The following is a 13366-nucleotide window of genomic DNA, read 5'->3' as shown; positions in this document are numbered from 1 at the left end:
CTCCCCTAATTAGCCAGAAGGTTCATGAACAAATAAAGGAATTAGCTAGAGTGCAACTTCGCTGGAAATGGAAACTGTATCTGAATATCTCCTTTCCCACACTGATGCTGTGTTTTGCATGCACCATGCTCCCCTTGGTCTGTCACACGTGTGCCTGGTACGAATGGATTCAGCACTGAACACTAACTAATGTGAGGAGTAAGGGAGAAGGAGTCAGAAAAGGAATGTCTGATGGCAAGGAAAAATGCTAATAGGTCAGATAAACTAGGTTCAATACAGAACTCTACTATTAACTAGCTTGACCAAATTGCTTAATGTCTCTCAGTAAAACTTAGAAAACTTATAAGACTCACTCAGAGGTAGACATGATGACACATGCCTATAACCCCAACACTGGAAAGACTGAGATAGGAAGATCACAAATTTTAGGCCAACCTGGGCTACAGAGTGGGGTCCTGTCTCAATAACAACAACAACAATAAAAAAAGTAAATAGATTAAAATTTCTTAAATGGAAATTCTAGATCCAACACCTACTGTTAATAAGAATTAAAAGAGCTGGGTATGGGAGCTCATGGCTTTAATCCCAGCATTTGGCAGGCAGAGGTAGGAGGATTACCATAAGTTCAAGGCCACTCTGAGACTACTTAGTGAATTCCAGGTCAGCCTGAGCTAGAGTGAGAGAGACCCTGCCTTGGAAAACCAAAAAAAAAAAAAAAAAAAAAAAAGAATTAAAAGGGAAAATCCAGGTTAGGTATGGTAGTGTATGCCTTTAATCTCAGCACTTGGGAGGCTGAGATAGGAGGCTACTCTGAGTTTGAGGCCAACATGGAGCTACAGAATAAGTTCCAGGTCAGCCTGGGCTGGTGTGAGACCCTGCTTAGGAAAAAAGAAAGAAAGAAAAATCTAAAATAATGCAGTGAGAATCGTCTCAGTGTCGCTAACATGTTCCACATAAGGTAACTCTCTCACCTTTAGTAGCACAAAGATTACAGAATATTGGTAACTTGGCAAAATGTAAGCTTTCATTCTGCCCTGACACAAATATCAAGATTACTCAGTTCTAAACAGTTCTTGGCTCTTGTGCCTTCTATTCATTTTACTCTTCAGAAAAAAAAAAAAAAAAAAAAAAAAAAAACCTTTCCTGAGAGCTAAGACAGGGAAAAAAAGAAAAAAATTTAGAAGTCCAAATGCTTTCAAGTTATCAATCAAATTCTGATTCTTCTCTATCACATTATGCCACTTCATAGAAGGTCATGTTTTTTTAGGAAAGTAGTGACTTCTCTTCTTCAAAGTGTTCCGCTTCCTTCTAGGTTGAAGTTTTCTGGCAATCTAGGCTGCTGTATACATCTGATTACATTCAGACAAAAACCAAGTCATGTCCTACATAGAATACATACATAGATCCAACTCATCTCCCACGACCCTAATCAAAAGGTAGATAACAGCTGCTTAAAAGTAAGCACTACATCATAATTCCTGTTTAATTGGCAAGACCAGCATGAGCTCCGCTGTTGGTAGATGTGCAGCGATGTTACCAAATGGACCAACCAAACAGAAAACTTAATTCAGTAACTAATGGAGATAATTACAAAATTTCACCAAATCTAACATTGTCATATCAAAGTGTCACTCTTAGCTAGAGGGCTTCAAATAGAGAGCATAAATAAAGTTTAAAAATGTCGACTCAAATAAAGTTTAAAAATGTTGACTCATTAGTAAACAGATTTCATTGTTGGCCTTCTTTAAGCATTTAACAACTATAATCCCAAGTCCTTACCACCATAGATTTTCTAATCTTAGTGAAACTTCCAACATGTATGTAGATTCACTGGGTACCTTCCCTAAGGATAATTCAAGAAACATGGATGATGGGGGAGGGCAATATAACTCAGCATCACACCCTCCCTGGTAAAACAAATATTGCTTCCAAATCAGGAAAGATAAGACATACTCACATACAGTTATATACATTCAAGAATACAAAAATACACATTTTATATGCTTTATCAGTACATATTTAAGAACCAACCATAAGGCTTAAAGCTAGAAGAAAAGAGAAACATGTCTGAAACATCTACCATAGGTCAAGTTTTGTGTTAGAAATTATTGGGGCTAACCTTCAAAGCGACTAAAAAGCAAAACATTATAAGCCCTAAATTTACATTATAGGAGGCAAGAAACGTCCTTTGGCCACATGGCCTTTAATAATATCAGAAATGGAACGCTAACTCATGAAACTCCAAAGTCTTAAACATCACCTCCTGCATTAATGCAACTAAAGTCTATAGCTGCACATGAGTGAAAAATCTATGAATTACAGCTTCACATATACTGGACTGTCACACATCTGTCACCCATACAATAAGACCATTGCCTAACAACTTTGTAAACAGTACACTTTTAGTTCCTAAGCACGTCAAGTAGATTAAGTCATCAGCACAGACAGATATGCTAACCCTAATGTGGTAAGCCTTCAGTTAACCAGAATGTAAACAGCTTTCCATGACATTGCAGTATGCTTTTTTATCAGATGATTTTCTGCATCTGTCAAAATGGCAATACTGCTCTCTTCTTTAAACTGTCACTAATTGTGGTGGGTTTTTTTTTTTTTTTTTATGTCAAAGCCTTCTTTGAGACTGGAGAAGTGGCTTAGCAGTTAAGGTGCTTGTCTTCGAAGTCTAAGGACCCAGGTTCAATTCCCCAATACCCATGTAAGCCAGATGCATAAGGTGGCACATGCATCTGGAGTTCATTTGCAGTGGCTGGAGGCACTGGTATGCCCATTTTCTCTATCTGCCTATTTCTCTCTGCAATAAATAAATAAAATATTTTTTAAAAACTATCAGTTTTTTAAAAATCTTCTTTGGATAAATCATACATGATCTCATCATTGTTCTTTTCATGAGTAGCTGCATTCAACTAGATAAGACTATCCAAAATATTGACATCTGTGATGGGAAATTGAGCTATAGGTGTGTTTGGGGTGCTCTTCCCTTCTGGATCTAACTCAGTGATGTTAACCTCCCACAATGAAGGGGAACAGCCTTCTATCACTCCCTAAGCTTTGGAAAAACAATTATCTGCTCCTTGAAGGATTTGCACAACTTACTAGTAAAACACTCTAGGTATGGTGCCATTTTTCAACCAAAGTTTTTGAGGAAGAATTGTAGACTCACATATAATTGTAAGACAGGGGGTGTAGCTCAATGGTAGAGCGTGTGCTTTGCTTGCACGAGGCCCTAGGTTCGATCCCCAGCACCTCCATAAGGCAGGAAGTTCTCACATAAACATATAATTGTAAGAAGGAATAATCAAGATTTTCATGCCCATTAACTGTTTTCCCCAATGGTAATCTTTTAGAACACTATGGTAAATTCCACAATAAGGATATTAATACAGTCCATCAATTTTATTCTTATTTACCCAGTTTTCCTGCATTGATGTGTGTGTGGATGCATCCATGTATGCATCGAGCTCTACACAAGCCTATCACATGTTCAGGCCCGTAAATGATAGATTATAGACAGTAGATAGACAGACATATAAAGATATTTATACATAAATGTGTTTAATATCATCAGTGTCCTAGTATGTAGTAATCCACATTTTTGTCTGTTGTAAAGTCTCCAAGTTATATACATTCTTCAAATACACTCTTTATTTTATTTTATTTTATTTTATTTATTTGAGAAATAGAGAAATAGGTGGGAGGGGTGGGGAGAGAGAGAGAGAATGGGCATGCCAGGGTCTCCAGCCACTACAAACAAACTCCAGATGCATGCACCCCTTGTGCATCTGGCTTACATGGGTCCTAGGGAATTGAACCTGGGCCCTTTGACTTTGTAGGCCAGCACCTTGACCACTAAACCATTTCTCCAGCCCTCAAATATAATCTTGATGGCTACATAAGATTTAATATGAATCAGAATATTTTATGCAACCATTATTCTATTATTGTGCACTCAGGTTGTTTCCATTTAAAAAATATATTTTAAGTATGGCTTTAATGAACACACTTGTAAACACTATTTACCCAGCAGTGATTATTTCCTATGGGCAGACTTACAGAGGCAAAGTGCTGAAAATGGGCTTTCCACATCTAATGTTCATGGATTTGTCCAGTCCTTAGAAGGAACTTTTCATCAGCCAGGAATAATAAATGGCATGTTTTCTCACATCACTCACTCCCAGAGAATAGTTAAGAATCAACATATGTACACTATCTCAGCATCTAAAGTTACTCTTCCCTAAGAAAGGAAAGTGGGCCCTAACTATGGAAAGCAGGTTCTATATGCACATCCTGAGCCCCTTTGGCTGGTGATAATCAGATGAGCCAAAACCCTACTCCTTAAGAAGCAGAAATCTAGAAATTATAATTAGCATATGACACAGGGCAGAGATATGTCATTGGCTAAAAGCTCCTACCTGTTTTACCTTACAAAATCCTAAGAACTTATTTTAGGATGGTTCATTTTGCAGATGAGACACTGAACACAAGGAGATTAAGAAGTTTGCTAAAAACAAACAAAAGAAAGTATACTCAAGCTTACACAGTAAGTGTATTCTAACCCCCGCTGTTCTTAATTCCAGGGCCTATGTTCAGAGCCTGCTCATTCAGATCTTGTCTGCATTCTCCACAGCATTCAGATCTGGCTTTACAGCTAAAGGGTTTGAAACCAATGGAAGACAGTAAGTCTGAGAGATTCCAATGAGGAGCCTGAGATACTATGAGACTTAAGCCTTTTAAGGACCTCCCAAATGTCATCAACAAGCCACATTTGTTGTCTATCCAGAATGAAAGTGAACTGCACCCCATCAACTGGCTGTGATGCTATATTAACTTATACTAGTTTATTAGAAAATACATGGAAAACCACTCCACACTGGGTCATAAACACCCAGAGGAATGTAATGAATCCCAGAGCACAATGAACACTATGTTCACACTAACAGATCGCTGTCTGCCATTAGAAATGACTTATCTTCTTTGTTTCAATAATAAAAGCAGAAGTATTTCACTTTAAAACATGTTACACATGATAAAATTATACAATTTTATGTTAATTAAGAATCGATTTTAAAAGCAAGAATTATGTGATGATGGCTTAGTAATTACTTACTAATTGGGTTTAGTTTAACATTCCTCTAATTACATCCTGCAGAAGAAAAAAAGGAAATATTAAAGGCAGAAAGTGCCTTCAAATCCAGGCGGTCATTTTCACAGACGGTCCTACAAGAGATGTGACAGTGAATGTTATGCATGCAAGGCCTCACTTTTCCATGACCTTAAGATGCTGTAACTTTATTTTGCCTTTCATAGCTAATGAAGAAAAGAATACGTATTTGACTTTTGGAAACAATTTCCCTCTACTAATTCTGTATCTTGTTGCAGGTGCCATCTCCCCACACGACTCAATTGAATTAACTGCACACCATATCAGTACTATTGAATGTATCTGTATCATTCTAACTGGAGAAAAATAAACATCAAAGTATTCTGTAGAGGTTACACTGTCTGCATCTTTGTAACATCTTTCATGAAACAGTAAACAAATCTGAAGGCAAGTCATTAACAGCATTGTTCTCTACCTCAGACACCAAGCTATGAGTTGACTATATCAACCCTGCATTCTTCACTCTACTGATGAGAAATTTATATGAGAAACTCCCAGAGACCTCAGGGCGTCTCTCCTTCTCCCTGGCCTGCCAATTCTGAGGACAAATACTCACAATTCCGTCTCAACAGTATCCCTTCCTACTCAGAAGCAGTCACCCTCTAGCCCTATTGCCAAAGCTAACGCTGCCAGAGTTGTCACATGTGATTGAGATTTTCTTTTACAGTAGACATTCCTCATGTTTTCCCCCTGAAAAATCAGAATGCCCCTCTGTTCCCACCTTCACCCATATCCCTGCCTCCTCTTGCTAGACGTCCAATAGTACACCAGCATGAGATCCACTCTCTCTTTCCAAGCTGGAACTGCATCCCAGATGAGGAAACACCAGAGGCAACACAAAGGCGCAGCGCTAATTCACCAGCAGCACAATGCCTACGTGCCTTATTCGGACTTCACACCATCTTTGTGGTGTTGATGTGGCTGGGACCAAAAAGAGTCAAAGTTGGCACACTGACCCAAGCTTACCAGGAGCCGGTGGACCCAGAGGATACCTCCCATAAGGCTGTCAGTGCCCAGAGCCCACAGCACTTACCCACACCTGCCTTAGCCAGCCAGCACCTACACTGAAACTTGCATCTACAATTGCTTACCAGCTCCTGGCTCTAGCCAAAGCTTAGCAGTGGGCAGATCTCAGGTGTGGAGACACTTTCTCTCTCTGAGATGGTGCCAATCTATTTTGGGGGAGGCATGTGTGAGCACAGTATGTGTATGATTATTGCATGCATGTGTGTGTGCATGCCTTGTGTGCACACATGTGGAGGTCAGTGGAGAACATTGGTGACCCTCACCTATCACTTTTCTGTTTTATTTTCTTGAGACCCAACTGAACCTAGAGATGCTGGGCTTTTTGTTTGCTTGTGTATATGGATTTTTGTTTGTTTTCTTGGAGACTAGCTGACCAGTGAGCTCCAGCAATTCTCCTGTGTTGCACCCCTCCCTTCCCCCCCCCCACCAACCCCAAAGAACTGGAGTTCCAGTGTGTGTGTGACCAGGCTAAGCAGTCTCAGACCCTCATGCTTCACATCAAGCACCACTGAGCCACTGTCCTAGCTGAATGATGCCAATCTTGACAGGAGAAACAGAAATGGCACAGGGCAAGAGTCCTTAAAGAACATATTACATGGTTTTAGCATTTCATAGCCAAGAAGACCAGCCAGGGGCAAAGAAGAAAGACAACCATTCAACGCTTTTTGTGCACTGTTCACATGCACAATCACTGTATTCGTAGCAAGTCATCAATCACTTTCTAAAAACATTTTTTGTGGGGCTGGGGAGATGGTTCAATGTTTAAGGCACTTGCCTGCAAAGCCTAATGAGCAGAGCTCAATTCCTCAGTACCCACATAAAGCCAGATGCAAAAAGTGGTGCATGCATCTGGAATCCGTTTGCAGCGGCTGGAAGATCTGGTGTGCCTATTCTGTCTGTTACTCTTCTCTCTCTCTCTCTCTCTCTCTCTCTCTCTCTCTCTGCTTACAAATAAATACATAAGTTTTTAAAAAAAAAATAAACATTTTGGGGGTCCAATTCATTCATACAATGACACTTTTTAAGTGACTCAGAGCTTTAGTATCTGTGTGATTGGATAAGTGTCAAAGACAGCACTGGAACCCAAACTTGTCTATCTTGTCTCCTAGACCCAAGTGCAGCGTGACCTAACCCCAGCCACCGCAGAGCCCTGGAGGTGCTACAGGACTACCCATAGTTTTGGGGTTACCTGTGGTTCCAAAAGTGGGTGATGCATTCCAATCATCAGAGATCCTTTATTTAAGATTCAGAATACCCTACCCCCACCCTCACGCTCTGCTTGCACAGCCTGGGATTTGTATTTTTACATGCATCCCGTGGTTCTCATGGTCAGTCCGCCTTACTATTTACAGGACCATGAAAGGCAGGACTGGGGCAGGATCGGTCATGAAAAGCCATTTGATGCTTAGATTTAATCAACACAATTTCAAGGAAGGAATGCTAAAGAGATGGCTATGTACACAGTGTGGTGGTGACAGTGACGGCAAACAGCCTGCGCCAGGAAACACGATGGCCAGTGACGTGGGGATCACGAGGAAGGAGCACAGCATGGAGCACTTTGCAGGGGGTAGATCCACACCTTGACAAGGGTGCCCAGAAGCTTCGTAATCACAAGCAACATGACCCAAGTACTGGAGGGTAAACCACAGAACAGGCGAGTACCAGGCCAGGGATGACAACTCTACAGCTACTGGCATTGATATGTAAGCTGATAAAGTGCCCAAGAAATAAAAAAAAAAAAAAAAAAAAAAAAAAAAAACCTGGTAGAAAACCTACCTGGATTCCTAGAACATAAGCTCCAAGAAGGCAGAGGGGTTGGAGATTTGCACTACTTAATCCCCAGTGCCAAGCAGGCAGCTTCACCTGTTGAATAAATTGTGGGATGAGGGCTGGAGAGGTTGCTTAGTGGTTAAGGCACTTGCCTGCAAAGCCTAAGGAGCCACATTCGACTTCCCAGATTCCACCTATACCAGATGCACCAAGGCGAGGCAAGTGCAAGGTCACACATGCCCACTGGGTGGTGAAAGCGTCCAGAGTTCGACTGCAGTGGCTGAGGCCCTGGCACAACAATTCTCTCTCTCTCTCTCTCTCTCTCTCTCTCTCTCTCTCTCTCTCTCTCTCAAATTAGCAAAAAGTGTGTAGTGAATGCACAAATGGGTGGACATGGATGGGAAACACAAGGAATGAATAAAGTATTTTTTCAAATCTCAAATCCAAGGAACTAGAATTAAAATAATACTGAAAGCTGGAAAGATGGTTCAGTGGTTAAGAGCACTTCCTGTGCAAGCATGAGTGCCTGAGCAGGCCTGAAAGACTGTTCAAGTTCAATCCCCAGGGACCACATAAACAGCTGGGGGGGGTGGCCATGATCAACTGTAAACCCAGTCCTAAAGAGGAGTAGAAAGTGAAGGATATCACCTCAGCTCATTAAAAAAAAAAAAAAAAAAAAAAAAAAGTCTGGCTCAAGTAAGAATGGGTAGAAGAGCAATGGAGGAGCCACCTTATGTTCTTCTCGGGCCACTGCAGGCAAGCACACCCACCAGGCAAGCATACAAGGTGTGACATAGAGACAGACACACACACACACACACACACACACACACACACACACACACACACAGGACAATACTGGCACAACTTCCTAAGGAGTCAAATAAGAGTATCTTGTTCCCAGCAAAGACTCTTCTTCATGACTTCTGGCTTTCTTCTAAGACTTCACTTGGCTCCAGCTCCATGAAAGAATGAGATGACTTTGAGATACTGGAATGTACTGCTGGCACAGGCATGAATGGCAGATCTTCTTTCTGCCTTGGAAAGGAGAAGAAGATGGGCAAGATCTCGAAGCTTAGTTTTCTCGCCCTGACAACCTGGTGGGAACCTAAGCTCCGAGGCATTCCTCCGGTGACCTGCGGGGTCACTGTCAGCAGACATTCCAACAGCACAGTGGCCTCATTGAACTCCCTGTAAACCTTAATGACAGAGCTGGTTGGGATCTGTGTAGCCAACTCAGCCTCAGGCCCAACTGTCCCAAAAGGAAACTCCAGACTACCCCTGGATGGCAGGTCAGGCCTCCCTCTGGAGGCTTGAAAACTAGTTGTGCTCTTGAACAAACTAGCTGACCTTTTAAAATCCTTTCCGAACTAATGATTATCATGGGTGCCATTTGAGTGATTGTGTTACCCAGTCTGCTGGTAGGCTGTCCTGTGAGTTATGAACACCAGCAAAGCAAGATATACCACCCTGATTTGAAGATGGCATAATACATACATGCATCTAAATACCATCATAAGGTACCCGATAAATATGTGCAATTACTACTTGTTGATTAGCATTTTGAAAAAGGGAAAAAATACGGGTACACCAGGTCCCACAAGCAGGAGATGAAGCACACGCTCAAACCCCTTCTTGGACGTCCATCTACAGGCCTAAGCATACGAACACTTTCCTTCATCAGTGACGCCTGGCACTGCTAACAGTCAATGAAGAGATAAAGAGCCCTTGTTTCTATCAAACACTGCAACAAAAGTAATCTGTCTCATCCAAACAAGCAAAACCACATTTTCTAAAGAACTGCAAAAAGTTATTGCATTCCAATTTTCATCTCCCCTCTAATGCAAACTTTCCGGAGTCTGACTTTCATAATGCCTTTCGAGGTAATTCATGGCTCCAAATGAGTTGACAGTTTCTTTTCATTTACACACATCTAAGCATGTTTACAAAATTCCACTAGTTCAAAATGCTTCCTTTCTTTAAACTTATTTCCAGTTCAAATTATGTGTTTATAGCAGTCTGCACTATATTATTTCTAAAGATAAACAGTCATGTAAAAAAATGGACAGAAAAACTAGCAGCATGTCACTGCTGCCACACTCTGCCGGCCCTTCTCTTCACTAGTGTTCCCGCAGTGAAAGTCCTAAGCTGCCAGAGGAAAGCATGAATGGATATCACCAACAGGCTTTCCTGCTGTCTCAGAATCCATAAGGAGGAGCCACCATGCAGTCCTTTTCCCAAACCGCTCTGAGCCTTAGTGCCTGAGAACCTTTTCTTTCCCTTGAGCTAAATATAAAACTCAAAAATTCACCAACTGCACATATCTTTCCTTTTCTTCCTTTTAAAGAAAGTCTTTGAGCTCAGACAATAACTACTTCTAAATCCCAGGACACAGTTGCAGCTTCCAAATTTGAAATGCAAAGTACGGGGCATGTTTCTATAACAGCCAAACTTTTAAAAATTAAATCTTTCAAGTCCGCATCTATTGATGGCCACTAGAGATGAAGCAAATAAAAGCACAAACATAACTTAAATGGACGAGGTCTTGAAACAGCCTCTACTGAGGAAGACTGACTCACTGCTTAACAAAAGATCTATGCAGAAGTCTCCAAGCTGACATTTTAAAAATATCTAATCACCCTTTTGCATGATATTTCCACGGCTGAAAACAAGGTCCCCCGCAATGAAGCTGCTCGCCCAGAAAGCATCTGAGAAATAGAGTTGTAAAGATATAGATTTCAGGGGACAACTGGGGGACAGGTCCAATTTCAGAAAAGGAAAGGAAAACTTCCCTCAGGAGTACTGTCACATTCAGGAAGAAACCCAAAAGGATTTGTCTTTCCCGGGAATCCCCAAACAGTAATATTTCCTAGCAATCCTGAACAGGACGCTACACAGCTTAAGAAACCTCTTTTGAAAATCATTACATGAAGCTGTCCCTTCGCCCTGTTTTGCAACAGCTGAGCAAAAACGATGTTGTTGACGTTTTCTGAGATAAACACAGAATTGCTCCCTTTTTGGGTACAGTGAACCAAAGTTCCTAATTGACTGGGGAATTACTAATTTCAACGGACTGAATATCTTTTGCCAGGGAGAGATACTGATAAGGCTAGGAGTTGTGTGGTGCTATTGCTGAAGTAAGTATTCATCGGTTCCATACAGCTTCAAATCCCAAGTGCTCCAGCCTCCAGCTTCCAGCAACCTACGGGAACGTTCTGCCCCACACAGAAGCGCTCACGCTGGTCACGAATTCCCATCTGCTCCTGGACGCCAAGAGGTTTCCCAGTCCCAAATCGCCTGGGCTCAAAAAGAGAGCGGCGGGGGGGGGGGGGGGGGGGCTCACAGACCCAACTAAAAAATGAGATACAGTACCTTATTGGAGGGACAGTTCAATCAATTAGAACTGGGTGTTACTGACCAGGGTGTGTGGGGGGAGGGAAGGCATGGACAACAAGATCAGAAAAGAGCCTCATTTGCTGAGTGAGAAGGCAGGCCTGGGGCTATGCCTCGATAAAGAAGGTGCATCGATGTAGAAGGTGCCTGGGCTTCCACCTGCAGCTAAAGCTCAGGTAGGGCCAGCGGCTTTTGCTAGGAGCCCGGGAAGCAGTTCCCATTAGAGGGCGCTCATGGGCACCATGGGGAGAAAAGCTGCAAGCGCAAGACCGACCGAAAGGAGAAATCCAGCTCCCACTACCTGGGAGGGATGCTGGGTTCGCGGAGCCAGCCCCACCAGAGTAGAGACTTCTGCGAGCAGGTCGGAGGGGGAGAGCGTGGGAGGTGGGAAGCCTCCATCCCGGAGCCGCCCGCCTCCCTAAGGTCGAGCGCAGTGTCACACGCCCCAGCCTCTCCAGCTTGCCTCACTCCAATGCAAGCCGGATTAAAATGTCCTCCGTCCCCTAACGCCCCCGAGCGACCTCCGCGAACAGGATTCGCAGAGAACTGGGACTCCAACGGCCGCCACCAGACCCGGGACTGCGACTCCATCGGGTCGGCGCTTTGCTCCAGCAACAGGGAGCACCGAACAAAAGAACTTTTACAAACTTTCCTCTCTGGGACACACTCGAGTTTTTTACATCTGGGCCCTGTCTCCGCAAACTCTTTCAATGGAATCGGAAACCTAGAGGGTGGGGGGGGGGGGTGCAGAAAAAGGGATCCCTCCAAAGTTTCCAGGTCAACACTGGAGCTCGCCCCGCGCTCAGAGCGCATGCCATCCGTCTCTGGGTCCTGGCCATGCTCAGGCTGCCTGCCACTCTGTGCCCTCTGTCCTTCCTGGACCACGCCACAAGATCCCCTGCGGGCGGAGAAGTTGGGAGTGATTTCAGTTCTGTGCGGTTAGACAGAATTGCAATCCCTGCGCTTCAATCCCAGAGGACGTGGAGCAACTCCGGCGATCAGCTCCATTCTGCACGAAGGGGAAGGGAGGAACGGACGCCGACAGAAGGTGGAGGAAGGAGCCAGCACATTTGTCCCAGCAGATCTCCCTCCCCCGTGGCCCGACGCTGCAGCGAGGGGTGACGGATACCCCCTCCCCCAGGGTGGCGCTCCCCGGACACCCGCTGGCTCCCCTCGAGGTTCTGGCACCGTTCACAGCGCTCGTCCCCAGCCCGGCCCACTCACCGACTCCGCGGACACGCAGGCCATCAAGCCCAAGGTGAGCAGGATCCACGCGCGCTGCATATTCCCCGAGGACGCGGCTCCGCACGCAGGGCGAATTGAAGGCTCCAGGCCAGCGCGCGGCGCAGCCCGCAGAGAGGGATCCGGGCGGAGCGGCGGCAGGGAGAGCGGACTCACGCCGGGGCTTCTCCGGGGAGCCTGCTCCCGCCGGCCTCGCCGCGCCTCGCCTCGCCTCGCCTCGCAGCGCCGCGCGGGGCACCGTCGCACTTGTTGGTGTCCGCGCTCCGCTCTGCGAGTTGGTGCTCCGGGAGGGAGGCTGCTCTCCCGGAGTCGACTGTCCGTGCTCCGCTGGGCTTGCACTCTTCGGCGCGTCGGGTCCCCGCGTCGCCCGGCACTGGCGGATGGAAGGATTCCGTTGGGTAGCTGGAAATGGAGCTGCGGTGAAGTTTGGGGCGCAGAGCGGCGGGGACGCGCGATCCGCGCGGCCGGAGCTCCGGGAGTATCTGGAGAGCCGCGCTCCGCGGCGGGGCTGGTAGCTCAGCCCTGCGCCCCTCCTCCTGCGCCGCCGCCTCCTCCTCCTCCTCTCCGGTTCCCTCCCTCCCTCTTGCCCTCCCTCCCGTGCCGCCGGCTGCTCTGGCTCCTCCGAGCGACTGGGGGAGAGGAGGCGGCAGAGACTCCCGGATAAACTCGGGAGAAATTCCTCCAGGATTACACCCCGATTGGCAGCTCCGAGAGCCAGTGGGCGCCCGCGGCTCCGCGCTGTGGCTGATCCGGAAAGCT

At 45.0% G+C, this 13366-nt stretch overlaps 1 protein-coding gene and 1 non-coding gene across 2 annotated transcripts in view; one reads left to right on the top strand and one right to left on the bottom strand.

The window, feature by feature from the left end:
• The window catches only part of Sdc2 (syndecan 2), a 114326-nt gene extending 101569 nt beyond the window's left edge, over nucleotides 1-12757 (bottom strand). Inside the window, exon 1 of the mRNA XM_004656949.2 lies at nucleotides 12590-12757. Coding sequence (XP_004657006.1) covers nucleotides 12590-12649 — 60 coding nt within the window. The 5' untranslated portion in view covers nucleotides 12650-12757. The remainder of the gene's footprint in view (nucleotides 1-12589) is intronic.
• Nucleotides 3195-3266, top strand: Trnaa-ugc. The gene has a single exon. It is a non-coding gene; the product is annotated as a tRNA-Ala (tRNA).
• Nucleotides 12758-13366: the final 609 nt, after the last annotated feature.

The sequence above is a fragment of the Jaculus jaculus genome, chromosome 2, assembly GCF_020740685.1.
Source record: "Jaculus jaculus isolate mJacJac1 chromosome 2, mJacJac1.mat.Y.cur, whole genome shotgun sequence".
NCBI lineage: Eukaryota > Metazoa > Chordata > Mammalia > Rodentia > Dipodidae > Jaculus > Jaculus jaculus.
The sequence above is the reverse complement of the archived record's forward strand: the minus strand, read 5'-3'. Positions and strand labels throughout refer to the sequence as shown.